Genomic DNA, 25,678 nt, shown 5'->3' with positions numbered 1-25,678 from the left:
CCGCGTTAGATGGGACACTTTTTTCCCTTATTTTTCTATATATATATTTTTTTCCATTTTTATATTTTACGATCAGTTTTTTCAGCTTTATTAACTGTGTACATACTAATCTATTGACGTTTTGCATCATTATATAGCTGTAGAAGATTATGCATCAATAAAAAAGATTCTAAAAATGAAAAATGAAACTGGCAAAACAATCACTAGACATATGGTGCAGAGTCACGTCGAGTTACATTGGGAGGTCGAGTCCATTTTATCATTCATTTAGATTGTAACTGTAGACAGGAAACCGTCCTTGAGCCGGGCGTGTCGCGCTTTAAGGCTTTTGTATCTCTTCCCCGATGGGAGAGCGGGATTGCAGCAAGAATATCCAGGTTGTGAGGGTCTTTGAGTACATGGCCTGCTTTTCCGAGGCAGGGGAAGAGTCGGAAGAGTCCATGGAGGGGAGGCTTGTTTCCCTGATGTTCTCTGCTCTCCAAAGTTCTCTGCGGTCATGGGCAGAGCAGTAGCCATACGAAGGCGTGAAGTGTCGACAAGAAGCTCAGAGACCTCGGCCTTCTCCCTGCCTTGTGTAGCTAGATCCTGGACTTCCTGTCAGATCGGCGGCAGGTGGTAAGAGTGGGCTCCCTCACCTCTGTCTCTCTGACCCTCAGCACACATACCCCACAGGGGTGTCTCTTTGCCCCCTACTTTACTCTCTGTATTCCCATGACGTGTCGCCACCCACAGCTCCAATCTGTTAATTAAATTTGCTGACTACACTACACTGACTGGCCTAATCTCAAACAATAACGAGGCAGCCGACAGAGAAGAAGTCATCACCCCGACACAGTGGTGTCAAGAAAACAACCTCTCCCTCATTGTGACAAAAAAAGAGGAGCTGGTTGTGGATTACAGGAGGAATGGAGACAGGGACCATATTCAACATTTCCATGTCTGTTATTGACACAAAATGCACATTTTACTATTGATCATGACACAATGTATTTTATATATTGTTAATGATATAAAACATATTTAGAGATTGTTACTGACAGAGCATCGTATAATTTGTGTTCCGTGTGTTATGTGAATGTACTTGCCTGTGATGCTGCCACAAGTCAGTGTTTCTCTGTCCCTGTACCTTCCCGTACTTGTGCACTTGGCAATAAATTCAACAGGACCTGAGAAATCTCAGTGAGATTTGATTAGTGATGATCATCTTTGCAGCTTGGTAGGACGAATGTATGAGACAGTACACTGTTAAATGCAAAACCCTGAACAGTGTCGATGATCAGAGGGATCTTAGACTCCAAGTTCATCCCTCCCTGAAAGAGACCGAAACAGATTAATCGGGTGGTTAAGAAGGCAAATGGCGTGGTTGCCTTTATTAGTTGAAGCACTGAGTTCAAAAGTCGGGAAGTTGTGTTGCGGCTGTTACGAGCCTGCGGTCGTGCTGTGACTGTTTCTTTAAGAGCGCCGGCGTGAGGAGGCGGGGCTATGACGTCAGTCACAGGCTGACAGCGCTGACTGTGGACTGAACCATAAGAGAGAGAGAGAGAGAGATCTGCAGACAGGCAGTCGGCCAGTCTAGAGAGAGAGAGAGACTGGAAAAGCTGATCGCTTCAGTTAGTCGCAGCTGAGGCTTGGAACTCTCCTCTGCCCACAAGAGTGGGTTGATCATCGGTACACGGAAACACAACGAATGTGTGTGGCTGTCACTTCGTATAATCCATAGGAGTGGGTTTTGAAATATCTTGTGTTAACCTTTGCCTGGGTATGTTGTGTGGTAACCCCTGGAAGACGATATTCCTGTGACTGGTCACTTTCGCTGATAACTCGTCTGTGGACGGATTCAACGGATAAGAACTTCGTCGACGGTTATTTTGAAGTAACGGCCTTTTCTCTACGTTTCACCCTGGATTACAAATATCTCTCTCCCGTCAGTTATTCCTTGGATTACTGAACTTTCCTAATTTACCATCTCAAGACTCTAAGCTTTGTTCCCTCACGTTCGATAGTCTGGGAATTATATTTACACATATATACACATAACACTGGTAACTTTCCTTTATTTCGTTAAGTTACTATATTATAAGTCGATACTACTAAAGATAATGGTTTTAACATCAAAACCAGACTCCAGTGTGAACTCTATTGCTGCTGGTTCGTTTCTAAAACGTTACAGCTCGTAACACAGTTTTATAGAACTATTTAGACCACATATGGAGTGTTTCATACAGTTCTGGTCGCCCCCATTCTCGGAAGGATGTCGGGGCTTTGGAGAGTGCGCAGAAGAGGTTTACCAGGACACTGCCTGGATTAGAGGGCATGAGCTATAACGAGAGGCTGGACAAACTTGTGTTGTTTTCTCCAGAGCGGCGCAGGCTGGGGTGAGAGTGGATGGACGTTTATAAGATAACGAGAGGAATAGATAGAGTGGACAGACGATATATTTTTCCTGGGGTTTGAAATGTCTAATACATTTAAGGTGAGAGGTGATGTGAGCGGCAAGTTTGCTTCTTTCCACAGACGAATGAGTAGCTGGATGGGGGCCTGGGTGGGGGCGGTGTCACTAATCCTGACACGTGATCCCGTTTGCCCCTCCCATTTAACCGCAGATGGGCAGCATCTGCGCGTCTGTTACCGAGGCCCCGCCTCCCGATGATGTAACAATCTCTTCGCGCATGTTCACAGTCTCCGGCTGGACGGTGTTATCCTCTCCGCTCAGAGCTGAAGTGGGTCGGCGGTGTGTTCACGAAAGACTTTCGTCTGTTCCGTCGGGATCACTGTCTGCGGGCCGAAGATATCACTTTCCCATCGGTGAGTATTGAGACCGGTCCCGAGCGGGGAGGTCCGATGTTGGCCGTGAGCCCCGAACTGAGGGCCAGGAATTCATTTGTTTCCCAACTATCTGGGCTCGTCAGAAATGTGTCAACTCCACTTAATCTGCATTGAACGATCCAAACCAGGAGCCCAGGCTGTCTGTTTCCGCAGAATTGAAATGGAAGTCCGGCCGACAGGTCACGTGAGGCTTTGTGCCGCAGACTCGCCCCGCCCTCCGCTTTGTGATGCCAGATCACGTGGTGCGATTTTGGCCACTGAGTCCCATTAACTTCCCCGAACTCGCCTCGCTTCCTGAGGCTCCTCACATTTGTCCTGGAGCTTTATGGCTGTTGTGTCTTCTCCCGGACTGGGGTGGGTGAGAAAGGAGAACGTCCCAGGTTGTGGGGATCTTTGATTTCACTGCCTGCTTTACCGAGGGACCGTGAAGTCTTGGGGTGAGAATGGTTTCTGTGATGTGCTGATCTGTATCCAAAGGTCGCTGCCGTTTCTCACGCTCACAGGCGGAGCAGTTACCATGCAAAGCGTGAGGTGTCTGGATGGGAATCTTTCTGTGGTGTGTTGATAAAAATTTGGTGAGGGTCAAAGTATATATGACAAAGTTCTTGTTCTAACTTTGTCATTTTTGAATTTTTTCTACAGTAGTATGTATCATTCATTCAGTAGCTCTGGTGTGTTCTGACGTCTCCGGAACGGCTTTTTCGTGTTTACAACAGCAGGATTAGACCCGTGAGTCTGGCGTTCAAACTGTGTTTGGAAATTCCCCCACCCCTCACTCATTCGGTGAAAATCAAGCAGAATCTCAAGTTGTTGGAGATGTGCACTAAAAACTAAATATTTGAAGTCATTCTGACGAAACGTCATTAACCTGATATGTAAGGTTTTTTCCTCTCCCCGCAGCTGTTCCTTACCTGCTGAGTGTTTCTGGTAATTCCAGCTTCTTTTTATTACATTCACCCTGGACTGGTTTATATTTCCTGAAATGGACCTGATTTAACCTGGAAATGGAAATCACTCATCTGTGATAGTAGATCAGTAAAGGAAGCACAACTTTTCCTTGTAAATTATCCTGGAACCAATTTGTCTGTTATTCCTGGAAATGTGTTCAGTACAGTTGTTGCTAATGAGGTTCACATGAATAATCTCAGGAGTGATAGAGATGGTTCTGGACCTGGAGTTCAGAGGGTCAGTGGGGGTGGTGGGGGATGTATGGTTAAGTAAACCTACCAAATGCTGAAAAGCCTGGATACAGTGGACATGGAGAGGATGTTTCCATTAGACAGAGAGTCTGTGATCTGACAGCACGGTCTCAGAATAAAGGTGCTTCCCCTTAAAATTCATTTGAGAAACTTTTTTTGCCAAAAGGTGTCTGAAGTGTGGAATTTGTTGCTGCAGAGTTTGGCTGAGGCTGCCATTTGTGTATATTTATGACGGAGATTAATATACTGATGATTGCTAAGTAGCTTCAGGGTTACAGGAGGAAGGCAAGAATATGGTGTTGGAATAAAAATCAACCATGGTTGAGTGGTGGAGCAGATCAGATGGATCAAATCACCTAATTCTGTTCCTAATGTCTTACCATGACTGAATGATGGCTCCTTCTTATCCCATATCGTTTTGTGTCATGTGAGGGACAATAACTGATTGTTCACTGAGATCATTACTGTATTGCCTTCAGTGTTTAAATTTCAGTGAGATTTGTTCTTAGTAACATTAAGCAGAAATGTTTGGATCTCCTTTTATTGTTAATGTGCTTCATTGTCTCTCTGGTTAAAGTTAGACCTGTGGTGCGAGGTTTATTGGAAGAAAAACCACAACTGGATGCAAACCACGACTGAAGACGAGGGAACAGCAACAAGTGAACCAGCCTGAGGACTGAGAGCACCGACTGGAGAGAACCCATCTGACTCAGTGATTCAGTCAGGAGAAAGTTTGGTGAGTCTCATTCACTCAAACACTGGTCCTTTAGACATCACATACCTGTACAAGGGAAGGTAGGAGATAGCTGGAGTGAAACTGAATGTGCCCAGAAGAACCAGTTATGCCTCTGTCAGACCCAGTTGCAATCACTGCAGGTCTGGTACAGTGCTTCCAGCAGGCCAGCCCTTTAAAACCACTCCCAATCTGTGGAAATCGAATCCAGAGAAAGTCACTTAGAGACCGTATAAGTACAAACTCTTTATTCCAAGTACCCGGGGCTTAATCAGTTACTCGCTCAAACAGGAACAGTCGATGACTGTTCCCACCCAATCCACTAAATGACCAACAATTCCCCTTACACCACAGATATATCCATCCAGATACTCCCCACACAAGACAGGCTGGAACCAAAGCTACTTACTACATGACAGCCCCTAAAGACAAATTACAAAATAGTCATAATGGCTTGCACACACAGAACAGACTGAAGCTGTCCGATCTCTACACATGAGTGCACAAGGAGATAAGCATCCTGAAACCCTAGCTCGCTACCCTCAAGAAGAAATATGGCTCAGCATGGCTTAGTACATCTGTTGATCATCAGCAGTTTCTTTCAGAAAAACAGGCTGCTATTTTTTTAACGAAGTGTTAACCCTTTTACCTTCTTTGATGTTAAAACCACTGTCTTTATTTGTATCTACTTATTATATAACAAATTAAGCAAAATAACCAAAAGTTAAAGGTGTTATGAGTACACATAAGTGTAAATATAACTCCCAAACCACTGAGCTCAGGGAATACCAAGCTTTAAGTCTTGAGATGGTGAAGTATGAAAGTTCAGTTCATACACAGAATCAATGACGAGAGAGAGATATTGGTAATCCAAGGTGAATGTCGAGAGAAGGCAATTACGTTGAATTCCACAAATTCCACAGTGGTAAAACAGGATAACAGTTGCCGTAGGTCTTATCCGTCGTCGTTCTAAATCCACATACAAATTATCACTAAAAGTAGCTTATCACAGGGGTACTGTCTGCAAAGGGAATGACCACCCAGGCAAGGGTTGACACACAGGTAGATTCCGCAAGGTACTCCCAATCCAGATCCAACACACAAAGTATTACTGACAGTGATTTCCACAGAGTATGCCTTCTCACAAGTGTTTACCACATAACACACATTGACATTACATACCTGTACAAAGGAAGGTAGGAAATAGTTGGAGTTGGAGAATGTGCCCTGAAGAACCAGTTATGCCTCTGTCAGACCCAGTTGCAATCACTCCAGGTCTGGTAATGTGCTTCCAGCAGCCCGGTCCTTTGAAACCACTCCCATTCCCTCACAGTGGTTACTCTTGCATCTTCTGAAGTCGCTTTTGGTCAGTTCTGAGTGGGGAGAGGGAAAGAGAGGGGAGTGTTTATACTGACTGTCTTTCAAAAAAAGTAATTGTTTGAACTTGCTGCAAACTCTCTACCCATACCCTGTACTTTCTCAACCAAATTATTGACATAGATGACCAGTAGCAATGGGTGTAACCCCAGGAATCATCACTAAGCACGGGACTCGAGTCCAAGAGACTCTCAGGGTCGGTGAGTGGCAGATTCAGCTGTGTGACTCTGTGAGGTTGGGTCCTGGGATATCAGTTTTTGATCCAAGTAAAATTGGTGGAAATCAAGCAGAATTTCAAGTTGCTGGAGATCTGCACTAAAATCTGAAAATGTTTGAAGTCATTCTGATGAAACGCTATTAACCTGAATTGTAGATCCCACAGCTGTTCCTTACCCGCTGAGTGTTTCTGGTAATTCCAGTTTCTTTTTATTACATTTACCCAGGACTGATTTGTACTTCCTGAAATGGACCTGATTTAACCTGGAAATGAAAATGACTCGTCCTGTGATAGTACATCAGTAAAGAAAGCACAACTTTTCCCTGTCAATTATCTGGTACCATTTTGTCTGTTATTGCTGGAAATGTGTTCAGTACAGTTGTTGCTAATGAGGTTTACATGAACAATCTCAGGAATGATCGGCTTTATGTATGAGGAGCATTTGATGGTTCTGGGACTGTGCGCAATGGAGTTCAGAGGGACGGTGGTGGTAGTGGAGGGATGTATGGTTAAGAAAACCTACCGAATGCTGAAAAGCCTGGTTACACTGGAAAGGGAGGGGAGGTTTCCATTAGACAGAGTCTGTGATCTGACAGCACAGTCTCAGAATAAAGATACTTCTCTTTAAAACTGAGATAAGAAAAATTTTTTGGCTAAAAGATGTCTGACCTGTGGAATTTTTTGCCGTAGAGGTTGGTTGAGGATGCCATTTGGGTATATTTATGACAAAGATTAATATATTCATGATTGCTAAGTAGCTTCAGTGTTACTGGAGGAAGACAGGAATATGTTGTTGGAATAAAAATCAGTTGTGGTTAAATGGTGGGCAGACCAGATGGATTGAATCACCTAATTCTGTTCCTGTGTCGTATGTCTTACCATGATTGAATGATGGCTCCTTCTTATCCCATATCATTCTGTGACATGTGAGGGACAATGAAAGATGGTTCACAGAGATCATTAAATCTGCCTTCAGTGTTTAACTGTCAGTGAGTGTTGTTCAGGGTAACATTAAGCAGAAATGTTTGGTTCTCCTTTTTATTGTTAATGTGCTTCATTATCTCTCTGGTTAAAGTTAGACCTGTGGTGAGAGATTTATTGGAAGAAAAACCGTAACTGGAAGCAAACCACGACTGAAGACGTGGGAACAGCAACAAGTGAACCAGCCCGAAGACTGAGAGCATCAACTGTAGAGAACCCATCTGACTTGGAGATTCCAGTGATTCAGTCAGGAGAAAGTTTGGTGAGTCTCATTTACTCAAACACTGGTTGGGAGTGAGACTGAATATGCCCAGTAGAACCAGTTATGCCTCTGTCAGAACCAGTTGTGAAGAAGCCCTCCCAATGTTCCCTTTAAACTTATTGTCCTTCACCCTTAACCCACGTCCTCTGTTTTTTCTCCCCTAGCCTCAGTGGATAAAGCCTGCTTGCATTCACTCTATCTATACCCATCATAATTTTATATACCTCTATGAAGTCTCCACTCATTCTTCTATGCTCCAAGGAATAAAGTCTTAACCTGTTCAACCTTTCTCTGTAACTCAGTTCTCAAGTCCTGTCAACATCCTCATAAACCTTCTCTGCACTCCTTCAAAGTCCGAGAAAATACCTTGTCAGGTCCTGGAGATTTATCTACTCTGACTTGCCTCAAGATAGCAAGCTCCTCTTCTATCTGAAAAGGTTCCATGACCTCACGAATTGTTTGCCTTATTTCCATTAACTCCATGCAAGTTTCCTTAGTAAAAAAACATTTAAGATCTCCCCCATTTCTTTTGGTTCCATAAATAGCCGACAACTCTGATCTTCAATAGGACCAATTTTATCCCTTACTATCTGTGGGGTAATTATGTTGTGGTTTCTCTTGCCTTACAAATGACCAGGAGATGCAGAAGATTCTTCAAGAAGGGTTAAAATTTAATTTGATAATCAAGGCTGAGACAGTCATTGAGCTAGTCGCTGATTGCCCACCGATCTCTGGACACAGCATTTTTTATAGTATTTGTCCAGTTGTATTAGCATATGTAATCAATCTATAGTTGTGTATTACACGTACTACACGTACATCATGTCCCTATTGTTCCTATAAATTGGCTTAATCATGTTCTAATCTACATCTCTTAGCTACCTCTCATTAACATACCATTGTCTTCTACATTCCTAAGACTTCAGTCTCCTACCAAATTGAGTACATGCACAGCAAATAATAAACTCAGAACTGAGCAATGTTCTAATCTACATTTCTTTAGCTACCTCTCATTAACACACCGTTGTCTTCTACATTCCTAAGACTTCATTTTACTAAATTGAGTACGTGCATAGCAAACTGACTAGGTACACAGCAAAATATACAAGTTTTATACTCCATAATATTTTTATACTCCAATACTCCAATATATCCCCCCTTTGAGACCCAGAGGGTTTCACACAGAGAAAGAAGACTAAGAGTCCGCGCACAAAAGCCTCAATAAACTCAAGCATTTATTCCCAAATGTCGGGTAAACTATAATTTTCTGCACCAAGACCTCAAAGTATTCTCTCCCTGCTACCCTGGGCCGCTGAGCCAAAAACCTGTCCCTCTGTACCTGAGACAGGGAAAAAGACTCAGAAGCCCTTACAATCTACTCCCCCACTGTCGTTTTGCTCTTGTTCATCCTGCAGGTGTTGTAGGCTGTAACGATACATTTTCGGTGATTCTTTCTCCACTAAGCTTGCTTCAGTAATTGCCACGAGCATCGGAAATTGTTTGGTTGCAGCACGCACTACAAGAGATTTGAGACAAGGAAGAAAACAGCACAGCACAAGCGCACAGCTCAACAATATAATACTGACAGTTATTGCAATTTTAGTCAGCCATGCTCCCCATGCTCCGAGTCTACTTTCCAACCAACCAAAGAACTGATGTCCAAATCCTGCATTATGTTTGACCTCCGACCGCAGATTCTTTAATTTATTCATTGCTCTGGTGAAAGACCCTTCTGGGCTAGTATTGTTCGGTATGAAAGTGCAGCATTCTTCTCCAAACATTACACACACACCCCCTTTTTCTGCCAAAAGCCAATCCAGTACCTGTCTGTTTTGCCACGCCATCCTGCTAGTTGCATCTAGCTGTTGCCCTAAGGCCTCCAGTGCATCATCGGTGTAGTTGATGAATCTCTGCTGATTATAGTATATATAGTTTATCCATTCAACATTTTTGCTTACCCCTGTCACAGGTATGATAGCTTCCCAGCCTGCAGCAATCTCATGCAGTGTCAGGCATGTCATTCGATTAGTTTGCATGTGGTAACACATCAATGCTAACGGTAAAGCATCAACCCAGTTAAGTTTAGTGTCTGCACAAATTTTATTTAGTTTGGCTTTCAGGGTTCCATTAATTCTCTCTGCCATGCCCTGCGACTGAGGGTGGTATACACATCCAAATTTTTGCTTTATCCTCAGCGCCTGTAGTACCAATTTGACCACTTTCTGGATAAAAGCTGAACCATTGTCTGAGCTAACTTCTGTAGGTATTCCAAATCTTGGGATCGCTTCATTTGTCAGAAATTTTACCACTGTATTTGCCCCTTGATCTCTTGAAGGTACCGCCTCCACCCATCTGCTAAATCGATCGATTACTACCAGCATGTATCTTTTCCCTCTCACTGTCTTTATCATATCTACGTAATCGATCACTAGATGTTTAAATGGTCCCTCAGGTATAGGAATGTGACCTATTGGGGTTGTAATTCCCTTCTGAACATTATTCTGTGCGCATACCTCGCACTGTGACAAGACAAAGTCCACTGAAGCCTGTAAATAAGGTGACCAAAAACCATCCTTTATTTTCTTTATCCCCCCGTGCACAATGGTCAATCCCATGTGCTTCTGAAATCAGAATCGTCAGTAGAGGGGTGGGCACTACCAACAAACCGTCTTCCGTGCTCCACAAGCCTTCTGGGTTCTGCTTGGCCCCACTTCCGTCTCCACATTGTCTGTTCTGCCAAAGTTGCCTTACCTTGTATTTCAATTAGGTCCTCTACCTCAGGTTCTGGAGTTAGGCTTACCTGGGAGGCAATGACAGCTGATGTACATCCAGACGCCTTTCTGGCTGCCTCGTCCGCAGCTTGATTTCCCTTTGTAATTACATCATTTCCCTTTTTATGTGCCTGGCATTTTACTATAGCCAATGCTTTAGGTTTCATTATAGCTTTTATTAAGTCTAGAATTTGCTGACAATGTTGTATGGGATCTCCGCTACTTTTTTTAAAACCTCTCTGCTTCCGCACTGCCTCGAACAAATGGCAAACTCCATGAGCATATGCTGAATCAGTATAGATGTCTACTTTCTCACCTTCCATCGTTTCACACGCAGCTGTCAGGGCTTTGATTTCTGCTAGTTGGACGGAACATGGTTGGGGACAGGACTCCATCCTAATAATCTTATAGCTCGACTGATCATGCTGTACTACTGAGAAACCTGCATGATTTCCATCATAATCCCTATAATAAGAGCCATCTACTAACAGAACCTTTTTATCTGCATCCTCTAGAGGTTCTGACTGTAAATCTGCTCTCAATTTGGCAAATGCCATCGTCTTCCCTACACAATCATGGGGTTCTCCTTCATAGTCCAAAGGGACAAAATCGGCTATATTACTGGTAGTGCATCTCTGTATAGATATGTCAGGAAATGTCAATAGCATCTGATACGCTGCTATCCTGGCTGGCGTTAGCACAAATTTCCCTCTTTCCAACAATTCTGCTACTTTGTGGTGTGTGGACAGAGTCACAAGATAGCCTAGGGTGACAGGTGACGCCTTTTCATATGCATAGTACAGCGCCACCAATCCTTGATAACAGGGTGGATACCCCTGAGCCACCTCATCTAGTCTCGTACTGTAGTATGCAATTGGCTGTTTTGCTTTTCCTGTGCCTGTCTCTTGTGTTAAAACTGCTGTGACATAACCCTCCTGTCGGTTGGATACATACAAATGAAAAATCTTCTCGTAGTCAGACAAAGCTAATGCTGGTGCTGACTGCAATTCCTGCTGAATAGTATTGAAAGCTATCTCTGCCTCTCCATTCCACTGTAAGCCATTCTTCAAATTTGAATATCCTGCTTCTTTCATTATCTTTTCCAAAGGTGCCACAATCTCAGCATATTCTCCTATCCAATCTGAGCTGTACCCTGCCATTCCCAAAAACGTCATCATCTGCCCTACAGTCTGGGGTTTGGGGGCCTTAGTTATTGCCTCAATCTGATCTGGTGCTATCGCCTTCACTCCCTTGGATATTACCCTGCCTAGGTACTCCACTTGCTGCGTGCAAAATTGCAGTTTCTTTTTGGATACTTTATGTCCTCCGTGCGCCAGCTTCTCTAACAGAGTTATAGTGTCCTGCTCACACTGTTCCTTACTGTGGGAGCAAATCAACAGGTCATCCACATACTGTAACAATGTACTTTCCAATGGCATGACCTCTACGTCTGCCTTCAACACCTGATTAAAAACGTGTGGTCAATGTTTAAATCCTTGCGGCATTCTGGTATAGGTATACTGAGCACCTCTGTAAGTAAATGCAAACAGATACTGACACTGGTCGGCCAGAGGAATGCTGAAGAAAGCCAAACACAAATCAATCACTGAAAAGTAACTTGCTTCTGGTAGGACATTAGTCAAAAGCGTGTGTGGGTTGGGGACTACCGCTGGCCAGTCCTCTACCACATCATTTACCACATGCAAATCATGCACCAATCTCCACTTAGATTTATCTGCTTTTAAGACCGGCAGCAATGGGGTATTACATGGACTGTTTGTTCTTTTAAGCACCGCTATTTCAAGCAATCCCTGCACTGTCGATGCTATTCCCTCTTCTGCTTCTGGTCTTAGTGGGTATTGTGGTCTCCTGGGTGGAATTGCTCCTGTTTTCAGCCTTATTTCCACCGGACTAGCTGTTTTTATTTTCCCTACGTCCTTGTCAGGCTGTGACCACAGAATAGACGGCAAATCATCTAAACTTTTATCTTTCTGCTGGCCTGTACCCTTTCCCAGCAAGGGCAGGTCTGGTTGGGGAGTTATTTCGACCTCTCTCACTGTCCCTACCATATCTACACTTACCATTATTTTAATGCAATTGTTGTCTTCTGATACCCACACCTCGGGCGTGATTTTCCTCCACACTGTTATGGTTTCAGCACTCTTAATTAAGGGTCCTAAGTCTTTAGACTGATATCCCTTGTTTACCAACAACGTTATGTGGGGCACAGCCTCCGGTATCCTGTACCATTTTTCTAAAAAGGTGTTCCACTTAACTTGTAAAGCTGCCCCTTGCTTTCCAATTATCACAGCCTCCCCTTCCAGGTGCTGTTGGGTACATACCTCCAGGTGCCATCTCTCCTCTAACTCCCTGTTCTGAGTCGCGTCAAAAATCACTGTACAATGTAGCTCAGATTTGGGCGTTACGCCCTGGGTAATATAGCCTGCACGCCCTTTTTCCATTTTTCCCAGGTTTCCTGAATCTGATCTGCGATGTCTCCTATCCAAAAGACATTAGCCTTCTTGTCTTCTTGCACTATCAATTGAGCCTCTGCTCTTTCCACATTCAGCCCATTTCTAGTACATTCTAATTTTTATTCCAATTTCAATAAGGCATCTCTGCCTATCAAATTAATTGGAGTTTCTTTAAATACTGGCACCGGCAAAACAATTTCTTTATTTCCCATTCTCAACCGCACTGGAGCCGTGCACTGTGTCAACTGTGTTTTCCCCGAGAACCCTACCATCTTAATAAACTTTCCTGACATGGGAAGGTGAAGGGCAGACAGTGGCTGCACACAAGTGTACGTGGCTCCAGTATCTATCATCATTGGTGTCAGTTGTCCTTCTAACATAACCTGAACAATGGGTTCCTCATCTGCCTCCCTTGTTATCATTGGGTAATGTCCCTTCCCACTCGAGTTCTCGGGGCACCCCTAATACCTTGCATAGGGGTTCGCAGGTCCGCTTGGGCCTGTGGGGGCTTGTCCTTGATTAAACTTTAGTTCCCTTATCTGTTCCTGCCGGTGTGTGACAGGCCATGGGGTAAACAGACAATCTCTTCTCATGTGACCTGGCTGATTGCATACCCAGCACAATCTCTCTACCTCTCTTTCCCCCTGTCTCTTCACTGGTCCCCTCTGCCCCCCTCCTTGGGACTTCCAGTCCTGTCTGGGCTGTTTGAATTTAGTCTGTTCCTGATAGGGCATTTGTGGGAATGCTCCTCCAAAGATGATTATTGGCATGGGGTTTTCCAGCCCTTGTCTTACAGTATGATCGGTCCCTCCATATAGCGGTGCTTTGTCCAGTTCGATGGCTGTACTCGAGCCGGTGGTTGCTGGCAGCAACTTTTTGTTTTTCTCATTTTCCTTCTTTTTGAGTTCTTCAAGCTGCATTTGTATTAACATTCTTTGCACCTCTTCCTGCTGCTCAGCCAACCTTCGTTTGTCTTTCCGGTATTTCTCAACCGCATGGACTATGTGGTCTCTAAATACTTGTGGGGTCATTGACGTCTGCCCAACCACTTCCTCCAGTTTGGATTTTACTTGTCGAGGCATTGCATCCAAAATGTTATGTCGGAACAGTGAGGTCATAAATAAGCTATTCTCCACCTCTTGTTCAGTCTCCAGTCTTCACTGTTTCAACTGGTTTTTGACGCAGGCTGCTGGGTTTTCAGTGTCTCCCAGTGGATCCCCTTTTAAGGCTTTGGGGTCCACTTTGGGTGGATAAAGCTTTCTGAGGGCCTGCCATACCCTCTGCCTCACTCTTTCAAACCCATCTCCATCAGTTCTTGGGTCGTTCGAGTTTACTATGCCAGCCATTTCCATTAGTTTGTTAAATTTGGAGGTTCCCATCAACCTTATCAACAGTGCCTTCAAATCTCCCATAGCCAATAATCGTCCTGCTGTTTCTTCTTCAAAGGCTCTAATCCATTTCCCTGCTCCTTCATGTAGATTGGCAGCCCTTCTAGGTCCTGGGATCCCCAAGGGATATACTGCACTTGTCCTGATCCTTTAACTAACAAAGGCATCATTCTTCCTCCTTCTTCCCACCTGACCTGGCTCTCCACCTCGCCTGACTCCCCATCTGTCTCAGGGTATGTCTGTACTGCCTCCCACACAAATGTCTCTGGGGTCCTCTTCTTCCCTTGGTCTCCCTGTGGAGTCCTTCCTTTCTGTCTTGATTCTATACTTGGTTGGCCCCTAGAGTATTTTTCGCATCTCTCCTGACAATCCCCTCTGAGTAACATATCTAGCTCTCTCTCTATTTCTGCAAGTTGTTCCTCTACCGCCTCCATCTGCCCTTCTAGGCTTATGCCTCCTCCCTCTTCCCCCAAATTCTCGCATCCTCTCTCTCTCTACTTAACTCTTGCTCCTCCAATGAGTCACCTTCTCTTTCTTCCTGTTCTGATGAGCTACTTTCTTTTCTAGTCTGTTTATTTCTATAGTATAACCGATACTCCTCATTCTCCTTTTCCTCTCTCAAGTATTTCATCCGTTCAATCTCTTCTCCCATTTCTCTCTTTGCCTGTTCTATCTTTATCCTTTCTGCCTGTATCTCTTTCCATATCGCCGCTTTTTCCTTCTCATATTGTTTTTTTTTCCTCCTCATTATCCCAAACCTGTACTTCTCCCTGCATGTTTACCATTCTCGTCAGCAGGGGGCACTGCTTAGGGGTTCCTTCCTCATTATAGGGAGGGGGCTTTTCTGTTTCTTTCGCATCCGGGTGCGGAGCTGAAGCCAGCTTCTCACCGTACCCTCCTCTCTCTCTGGAGTTTCTCCGGCACCTTAGTGTCTTCCTCGCTTGTAATCAATATTCTGCCTGTCCCCCTCAGCCTTTCCCCCTCCATTCTGAAGAGTTTTTGCACTTCCATTTCTCGTTCTCTTTTTTGTCCTCTTTGCTTAGATTTATCTTTCGGTTTGTAATTTTTTAATTAGTCCCTCCATATCTTTGCACAAGCTTACATCAAACTTTCCTTCTCTTGGCCACTTTGTGGCCAGGTTTTTGGTTCTTTTCCCAATTTTTCTGAAGTTTTTGTGATCTCATATTTAATTAACAGGAATTTTTTGCTCAGAATCTCTACTGCCATTCCTTTACCTGTCAGGTTATTCTCTCTTTTTAAGGTATTTCAGAGATTCACAGTTTGTTTACTGGATAATATTATTTACTTTAATTCTACGCCTTGTCTAACACCACATGGACTTTTTCTTTACTAAATTTACTCTAATTCTACGCCTAGTCTAATTTCCTTTCCCTGCCCGTTCAGCCCTTCGTTTCGTACGAAGCGGTACCTACAGTGATCTACCAACACCACGTGGACTTTTTCTTAATGTCTTATTAAATTATTTGTACTTACCCTCACTGCAGTGTTCTTGATCAATCCTCTGAGCCTCCTCTGTTACCCCCCAACTCTGCCAGATCCTTTGGACCGGAGAGACCCTTCGGCAGTGGTTCCACACTTCAGAGACCCCAAGACCTCCCCAAAGCCAACCGAATTCTTAGTCCAAATTGTCGCAGAAAGCGGTTACCTTTTGTTTGGGTGCACCCTTAATTCTGTTAGCCTTGTGGGGATCCCCAGAGGGCTGGGAAGCATCCACAATCTGTCGTTTCCTTTCTGTGGGTCTATTTCCGGTCCTGTTCCTGACGCCAATTATGTCGTGGTTTTTCGTGCCTCACAAATGACCAGGAGACCCAGAAGATTCTTCAAGAAGGGTTAAATTTTAATTTGCAAATCAAAGCTGAGAGAGTCATTGAGCTAGTCGCTGATTGCCCCCCCCCACCCCCACCCCCGATCCTCGGACACAGCATTTTTTATAGTACTTGTCCAGTTGTATTAGCATATGTAATCGATCTATAGTTGCGTATCACACGTACTACACGTACATCTTGCCACCATTGTTTCTACCAATTGATTTAATCATGTTCTAATCTTCATCTCTCAGCTACCCCTCATTAACACACCTTTGTCTTCTACATTCCTAAGATTTCATTCTACTAAATCGGGTCCATGCATAGCAAAATAGCAAGCTTCAAAATTTGACCAAACTAATCTACATCTCTTAGCTACCTCTCCTTAACACACCTTTGTCTTCTACATTCCTAAGATTTCATTCTCGGTACATGCATAGCAAATAGCAAGTCAAAGCTGACTGCATAGTTTTGGTCCAGCAAAATTTATACTCCAATATATAACACTCCAATACACGTCAAGAAAGACTATTTGTGTGAGAGTGTTTCAGTTACTGTGGGGCGAAGAACACATGCTGCTCAGCAGGAACAGGGAATAATACCAACGGAGAGAGTCAAACTGAGCCAGGAGACGGCAGAAATGCCCCATTCTTATAGAGACAGGAAGAGCATCAGGGAATTGATGGTCATTCCAGATACCATCACTCTGACCAGTCAGGAGATGAGATCTCTGTCCAACTTGTGTTGAACCTCACTGTAACAGTGTGATACCAGATGAAACTTTGGCAACTCAAGTAATCTCATCTGAAATGTTGTCCTACACCCATTGATGGATTTTGTAAATCTTTTTACAGGTTAAAACTGAGAAGGAATTCGTCTCCAGGAAGCTCAAACACGGCACACCTGTTTTGTTGTCTCTGTCTAGATATTTAAAAAGTGGAGCAAGGGATCCAATTGACCATCCTTCCTGCTCAGACTGTGGGGAGGGATTCACTCGATCATTTGACCAACTGTCACACCTGTAATTTACACAGGAGAAAGGCCTTTCACCTGCTCAGACAGTGGGAATGGATTCACTCGGTTATCACAATTGAAGTTAGATCAGCAGGTTCACACACTGGACAAGGCCATTCACCTGTTCTGTGTGTGAGAAGGGGTTCAGTCGGTCTTCCCACCTGTGAAAACACCAATCAGTTCACACCACACCGGGCAGAGGCTGGTCATCTGCTGAATTTCTGGGAAAGGATTCACTCGGTCATCTGACCTAATGGCTCACCAGTGGGTTCACACTGGGGTGAAGCCGTTCACCTGCTCAGTCTGTGGGAAAGGATTCACTCAGTCATCTACCCTACTGGTACATCAGCGAGTTCACTCTGGGGAGAAGCCTTTCACCTGCTCAGTCTGTGGAAAGGGATTCACTCAGTCATCCAACCTACAGAGACATCAGCGAGTTCATACTGGGGAGAAGCCATTCACCTGCTCAGTCTGTGGGAAGGGATTCACTCAGTCATTTGACCTAATGGCTCACCAGTGGGTTCACACTGAGGAGAAGCCATTCCCCTGCTCAGTCTGTGGGAAAGGATTCACTCAGTCATCCAACCTACAGAGACATCAGCGAGTTCACACTGGGGAGAAGCTGTTCACCTGCTCAGTCTGTGGAAAGGGATTCACTCAGTCATCCAACCTACAGAGACATCAGCGAGTTCACACTGGGGAGAGGCCATTCACCTGCTCAGTCTGTGGGAAGAGCTTCACTCATTTATCCAACCTATGGAATCATCAGCGAGTTCACACTGGGGAGAGGCCGTTCACCTGCTCAGTCTGTGGGCAGACATTCACTAATTTATTCAGCCTACAGAGACATCAGCGAGTTCACACTGGGGAGAGGCCGTTCACCTGCTCAGTCTGTGGGCAGACATTCACTAATTTATTCAGCCTACAGAGACACCAGCGAGTTCGCACTGGGGAGAGGGCGTTCACCTGCTCAGTCTGTGGGAAAGGATTCACTGAGTCATCTACCCTCCTGGTACATCAGCAAATTCACACTGGGGAGAAGCCGTTCACCTGCTCAGTCTGTGGGAAAGGATTCACTCAGTCATCTAACCTCCTGGTACATCAGCAAATTCACACTGGGGAGAAGCCGTTCACCTGCTCAGTCTGTGGGAAAGGATTCACTCAGTCATCTACCCTACTGGTACATCAGCGAGTTCACACTGGGGAGAAGCCGTTCACCTGCTCAGTCTGTGGGAAAGGATTCACTCTGTCATCTACCCTACTGGTACATCAGCGAGTTCACACTGGGGAGAAGCCATTCACCTGCTCAGTCTGTGAGAAGGGATTCAGTCAGTCATCTGCCCTACAGGCACATCAGCGAGTTCACACTGGGGAGAAGCCGTTCACCTGCTCAGTCTGTGGGAAGGGATTCACTCGGTCATTCACCCTAAAGAGTCATCAGCGAATTCACACTGCGGAGAAGCAGTTCACCTGATCAGTCTGTGGGAAGGGATTCACTCAGTCATCTACCCTACTGGCACACCAGCGAGTTCACACTAGAGAGAGGCCATTCACCTGCTGAGAATGTGGGAAAGGATTCACTCAGTCATCCCACCTACTGGCACACCTGTCAGCTCAGAATGGGGAGTGGCCATTGTTATGAATCCCTAGGTTTTGTTTGCTGTGGAGAGAGAGAGAGATTAAGAAGGCAAATGTGTCTGACTCGCAGCTTGTTTACATTGTGTGCAGCTTGTTTAGTTTTAACCGAGGACACAGACACTCAGAGTCAGACTGAGACGAAGGAGGAAAAATGGAAGGATCAAAACCAGGGAACTAGTGGCCAAGGGCCACTGTTTGGAATTTTCCTTTGCCCACAAGTGTTTGCTAATTATCGATTCACCGTACTCAAATGTGTGGTTGTCACCTCATTTGATCCGTAGGAGTGGATCTGATTTGGTTTATCCTGCAGAGACCACTTATGTGTTAACCCTTGCCTGGCTGTGGTGTGGTAATTCATTTGAAGACGATACCCCTCATGATAAGTCACTTCGGGTGATAATTATTTTGTGGATTTAGAAGGATGACAGATAAAATCTACAGCGACTGTTGGTCTCATTTTACCACCATGGAACCTGTGGAATACGACATAATTGCCTTCTCTCAACATTTACCCTGGATTACAAATATCTCTCTCGTCACCTATTCTGCGGTTGAACTGAACTTTCATACTTTACCATCTCAAGACTCCAACCCTTGTCTCCCCCGAGCTCAATAGTTTGCGAGTTATATTTATACACATAACACTCACGAGGAAATTGCAGATGCTGGAAATTCAAACAACACACACAAAATGCTGGTGGAAAACAGCAGGCCAGGCAGTATCTATAAGGAGAAGAACTGTCAATGTTTCAGGCTGAGACCCTTCGTCAGGACTAACTGAAAGGAAAGATACTTAGAGATTTGAAAGTGGTGGGGGGAGTGTGAAATGAGAAATGATAGGAGAAGACCGGAGGGGGTGGGATGAAGCTAAGAGCTGGAAAGGTGATTGGCGAAAGTGATACAGTGCTGGAGATGGGAACGAATCATCGGACAGGAGGCCTCGGGAGAAAGAAAGGTGGGGGGAAGCACCAGAGAGACATGGAAAACAGGCAAACAATTAAATATGTCAGTGATGGGGTAAGAAGGGGAAGAGCGGCATTAATCGAAGTTAGAGGTCAATGTTCATGCCATCAGGTTGGAGGCTACCCAGCCGGTATATAAAGTGTTGTTCCTCCAACCTGAGTTTGGATTAATTTTGACAGTAAAGGAGGCCATGGATAGACATATCAGAATGGGAATGGGACATGGAATTAAAATGTATGGCCACTGGGAGTAGTCTGTTGCTGCTGGTTCATTTCTAAAGCGTTATGGTTTGTAACAAAATGGGGCCTGCACCTGGGATATGAACAAATTTAAGGATTGATTTAATATGGATTTCATTGGGGAAATCCCTTTTGATTAATTTGTGTGTGGAAAATCAGCAGCAATGGATGTTGATAGATATCTGGAAGTGTGAACCTCTCAGGCATTAGAGGACACCAGAAGGATTGAGTTGTTGAGTATTGCTAGAACGTTAATACTTGCTGAGGTGAAATTGACAATGAGGAGGGCACAGATGCAGAGGATAATAGCTGAACATTATGTATCTGAGGGTGTGTTTAAAGTGGAGGAGTTGGAGGTGTTTCCTGAAAGTAAACATCGTGGGCTTGAGCTCCAGTAGAAGTTAGAAAAATTGAAGATGGAGGCTCCGGAAAGGCAGAGGCAGTTTCAGGCTGGAAAGGCAAAAAAACAGACAGAAAATTCTCTTACAAAGTGTAATTAAAGGGAAGGCTTAGCAAGCCTATTCTGCTTTGACAGTAGCTGAAGCAGCTGATTATTTACTTATTTATGCTGCCCCAATCATCGCCACTGGGCTATAAATGTGCAGGAGCTGTGTGTGGTTCAGTGTTTTGCTCAAGGACACACAAGCTGCCTCGGCTGAGGCTTGAACTCATGATCTTCGGATTGCTAGTTCACCACCTTAACCACATGGTCACGCATTATGACCACATATTATGACATAGTGAAAAACAGGCTGTGCTCAAAGCTTACGGGTTGGTCCCAGAAGCAGACAGGCAAAAGTTTAGAAATTTGAAGAAATCTATGAACCAGACATACAGAATTTGCTTATGAGAAATTTGTGTGTTTTGACTGCTGGTGCACATCTGAACATGTAAATGAGGATTTTAACAGCTTGAGAGAGTTGGTTTTAATTGAAGAATTCAGAAGGTGCGTCCCTTTGGATGGAGGTTCGGAGTTACTGGCACTACTGTATACGTACTTAACATTATTGAATGGCCCATGTTGGTTAGTGTTTTTTTTTATCTATTTTTATTATTATATATATTAATGTCTTTACACTATTAATTATGTACTCTCAAACACTTTGTATTCATGTTTCATTTATGTTTGTTTAAAACTAATAACAAGATTTAAAAAGAGAGCAAGAGAGAAGAATTGGTCAAAATTGATTTGAAAAGAACACGGGCAGGGATGAAAACAGAACAGCAATGGCTGGAATTTCTGGAAGCAGTTTGCGAGGCATAGGGTATATACACATCACAAAGAGCAAGTAGTATTCTAAAGGTAAAGTGTCAAAACCGTGGCTGATAAGAGAAACCAAAGACAATGTAAAAACCAAGGAGAGGGCACAGAGCAAAAATTATTAGGAAGTTAGAGAATTGGGAAGCTTTTAAAAACAAACAGAATGCAACTAAAATAATTAAGAAGGGAAAGATGGATCACATAGATGAGCTAGCCCGCAATATTAAAGAGGATACCAAAGTTTTCTTCAGGTACATATATTGTAAAAGAGAGGCTGAAGTGGATATCGGACCACTGAAAAATGATGCTGGAGAGGTAGAAATGGGGTGGGGCTGCATGGTGATGGCAGATGAACTGAAAAAGTCTTGTATGTCACTCTTATCTCTCGAAGACACTGGCAGGGATATGGAAGTCCCAGATGTCAGTGGTCAGAATGTGTAAAGTTACGTTACACGGGAGAAGGTTCTTTGGGAAACAGAGATGGTCTGAAGGTAAATAGGTCACCTGGACCAGATGGTGTACACCCCTGAGATCCGAAAGAGGTGGCTGAAGTGATGTGGAGGCATTAGCATTGATCTTTCGAAAATCATTAAGGAAATAAAATCCAAAGATTTTTCCTTCACTGCTCCCCGTCTCCCAGTTTCACCCATCACCTACCACATCTTCCACCCCTCCAACCCCCACACTGCTTCCTCTGACGTCTCATCTTTTTTGTTCCCAGTCTTGATGAAGGGTCTCGGCCCGAAACGTCGACTGTTTGCTATTTCCCATATATGCTGCCTGGCCTCCCAGGTTCCTCCAGCATTTTGTGTATGAGTTGCTTGGATTTCCAGCATCCACAGATTTTCTCCTGTTTTTGATAAAAGCAAAAGCAGGGTCATGTAATATAGCAAGAAAACAGTGGGAAGTGAGAGGATTGGAAATCTTTTACATAACCAACAAGAGACAACAAAAAAAAAACACACACACTCACACACACAGGAAAGACATGATGAAAAATTACGGTAAGTGATCCAATAATATCAGGTATCAAAAGTTGTTCAGATATATAAATATGAGTAAAAGAGAGGGAAGAGTTGATACTGTACCACTGGAAGATGATGCTGGCGTGTTAGTAATAGAGCAAAGAAATCGCGGCCGAATGTAATAAGTATTTTGTGTCAATCTTCACTGTGTAAGACTCATGCAGAATAATACTATAAGACATAGGAGCAAAATTAGGCCAATCAGCTCTATTGAGTCTGCTCCGCCGTTCTATCATGGCTGATCCCGGTTCTCACTCAACCCCATGCACCTGTCTCCTCGGCATATCCTGTCATGCCTCGACTGATCCATAAACTATTAGCTTTTGCCTGAAATGTACACACAGAGTTGGCCCCCACCGCCATTTGTGTCACAGAATTCCACAGATTCACTGCACTCTGACTAAATAAAATCCTCCTTAACTGCTCTAAAAGGTTGCTCCTCCGCTTTCAGGCTGTGCCCTCTGTTATGGCTACCCCCACCATAGGAAAAGGCCTCTCCTCATCCACCCTATCTGGACTTTTCCACATTCGGTGGGTTTCAGTGAGATTCAAGATTCAGGATGAGGTTTATTACTTCAGGCATTTGGCTTGAAATTTGTTGACAGCAGCAGCAGTTCAATGCAATACATATTCTGGCATAGATAATAATAATAAATGAATTTAAACAATAATCAAACAGCAGTTCAAAGCAATTCATATTCTGACATAGATAATAATAAACTAATTAAAACAATAATCAACAAGTAAATCAATTATGTGTGAGGAATAGTTTATTAAAATGTGTAAAAACGGAAATACTGTATATTGAGTGTCCAAAGCTTTCAAAGTCCATTCAGGAATCGGATGAAAGAGGGGAAGAAGCTTTTCCTGAATCACTGAGTGTGCGCCTTCAGGCTTCTGTATCTCCTACCTGATGGTAACAGTGAGGAAAGGGCATGTCCTGGGTGCTGAAGGTCCTTTATAATGGACGCTGCCTTTCTGTGATACCGCTTCCTGAAGATGTCCTGGATACTTTGTAGTCTCGTACCCAAGATGGAGGTGACGAGATTTACAGCCTTCTGCAGCTTCTGAACACCCTCCACCCACATTTACTAAACATAAGTCAGTGCAGGAATACAGGCCCAAAGCTGGCAAACGCTTCTCATGCTTAACCCCTTCATTCCCGGAATCGTCTTCGTGAAGATCCTCTGGACTCTCTCCAATGATAACACACATTTTCTAAGATAGAAGTCCCGCATACTCTAACTAACGGAATGTTAGCCTTCATTGGTAGAGGGATTGAGTTCAAGAGCAGGGAGGTAATGCTGCCACTATACAGGGTACAGGTGAGGCCACACCTGGAGTACTGTGTCCAGTTCTGGTCTCCGTACTCGAGGAAGGATATACAGTACTGGCTTTGGAGGCAATGCAGAGAAGGTGAACCAATTTGATTCCAGGGATGAGGGGGTTAACCTATGAGGAGAGATTGAGCGCCTGAGGCTTTTCTCTCTGGGGTTCAGAAGAATGAGAGGGAATCTTATAGAAATACCCAGAATTTTGAAAGGGATAGATAAGATAGTAGGAAAGTTGTTTCCATTGGTAGATGAGACTAGAACTTGGGGACATTGCCTTAAGATTCAGGAGAGAAGAGTTAGGACGGAGATGAGGAGAAACTATTTTTCCCAGAGAGTGGTGAATCTGTGGAATTCTCTGTCCAGGGATGCAGTTGAGGCTTCCTCACGAAGTATATTTAAGATACAGTTAGATAGGTTTTTGCAGAGTAAGGGAATTAAAGGCCATAGGGAAAAGGCAGGTAGATGGAGCTGAGTTCAGCCATGATTTTATTGAATGGCGGGGCAGGCTCAATGGGCCAATGGCCGACTCCTGCTCCCATTTCTTATGTTCTGACGTGTGGCCTGAGTAGTGTCTTATAAAGCAACAGCGTTATCTCATTGCTAATATATTCTACTTCACTTTAAATAAAGCCAGCATTGCAGTTGCCTTCTTTACCACAGACTCAACCCGTAAATTAATCTTCTGGGAGTCTTGCCCAAGGTCCTGGTGGCGTAGTGACGTCAGCGCCGGACTCCGTAACGGAGGTCCCCGGGTTCGAATACAGTCGGGCCTCTCCCGAGTACGCTTTCCATCCGTGCCGGATTGAGTGTTGAGCTCGGAATTCGACCTCACAAAATAAAGAAAGATACTGTGAAATGTCTGTGTGAGCAGCAGCGCCCCACACAACCTTCCGATCCGCGCCTTGTAAGGCATGAAAATGCCCGACGCTGCCCTGAGTCAGTCCTGAGTCGACGACCTCATCATCATCATCATCACATTTCCTTCTGTACTTCTGTGGCTTGAACCTTCTCCCCAATCAGATAACAGTTCACTATTGTTCCTTTTGCCGAAATGCACTATCGTACTTTTCCCAATATTGTATTCCATCTGCCACTTTCTTGCTCATTCTTCAAATTTCTCTGAGTCCTGCTGCAATCGTATTGCTTCCTCAGCACTACCATCACCTCCACCTATCTTTGTATCATCCGCAAACCTTGTCACAAAGCCATCAGTTCCATTATCCAAGTCACTGACAAACTATGTGAAAAGTAGCGGTCCGAATACTAACCCCTGAAGACCACAAGTCACTGCTGGCCAACCAGAAAAGGCCCCTTTTATTCCCACTCGCTGCCCCTTGGCTGTCAGCCAGTCCTCTATCCTTTCCTGTATTACTTCTGACTTTTATCCTGTTAAGCAGTTTCATGTGTGACACCTTATCAGATGCTTTCTGAAAATCCAAGTAAGTGATATCCACTGCCTCTCGTTTGTCCATCCTGCTTATGACTTCCTCGAAGATCTGTAACAGACTTGTCAGGCAAGATTTCCCTGTACAGAACCTATGCTGGCTTTGACATTATATCATTAGTCTCCTAGTACCCCAAAACCTCATCTGTTATCATGACTCCACACTTTCTCAGCCACTGAGGTTAGGCTAATTGGACTATAATTTACTTTAATTCGCCTTACTCCCTTCTCAAAGAGTGGATTGGCATTTGCAATCTACCTGTCCTCTGGGACCATGCCAGAATCAAGTGATTCTTGACGGGTCATGACCAATGCATCTGTTATCTCTCCAGCAACCTCTCTCAGGACTCTGGGATGTAGTCCATCTGGTCCAGGTGACTTATCCACTTTAAGAACCTGAGTTTGCCTCAGACGTTTTCCTTTGTGATAGCAATGGCACTCACTCCTGTACCCTGACACCCATGGATCTCTGGCACACTGGTGGTGTCTTCCACAGACAAGACGGATGCAAAGTACCTATCAAGTTCATCTACCATCTCTTCCCCATTTGTACCCCATGAGCATCATTTTCCAGTGGTCCAATATCAACTCGCGCCTCCCTTTCGTATATTTTATAACTGGTTGATATTATTGTATAGTTTGCTGTCATAATTCACCTTTCGCCTTATAGCTTTTATTTTAAATTTGCCTGTTGTTAGATATTAAA

General features: G+C 44.2%; 2 protein-coding genes across 2 annotated transcripts in view; one reads left to right on the top strand and one right to left on the bottom strand.

Annotated features, from left to right (window-relative positions):
* LOC132386579 (NACHT, LRR and PYD domains-containing protein 3-like) overlaps positions 1-25,678 on the bottom strand; it is a 203,367-nt gene that overhangs the window by 54,030 nt on the left and 123,659 nt on the right. The gene's annotated exons all lie outside the window — the stretch shown is intronic.
* Positions 2,430-25,678, top strand: LOC132386587 (zinc finger protein 229-like). The gene is made up of 4 exons (XM_059958886.1): positions 2,430-2,805; positions 4,603-4,761; positions 7,428-7,595; positions 16,909-25,678. Exon 4 carries the CDS (start codon positions 17,322-17,324, stop codon positions 18,540-18,542), a length of 1,221 nt encoding a protein of 406 aa, XP_059814869.1. The 5' UTR covers positions 2,430-2,805; positions 4,603-4,761; positions 7,428-7,595; positions 16,909-17,321; the 3' UTR covers positions 18,543-25,678.

This window comes from Hypanus sabinus, unplaced genomic scaffold (assembly GCF_030144855.1).
Source record: "Hypanus sabinus isolate sHypSab1 unplaced genomic scaffold, sHypSab1.hap1 scaffold_122, whole genome shotgun sequence".
NCBI lineage: Eukaryota > Metazoa > Chordata > Chondrichthyes > Myliobatiformes > Dasyatidae > Hypanus > Hypanus sabinus.
The sequence above is the reverse complement of the archived record's forward strand: the minus strand, read 5'-3'. Positions and strand labels throughout refer to the sequence as shown.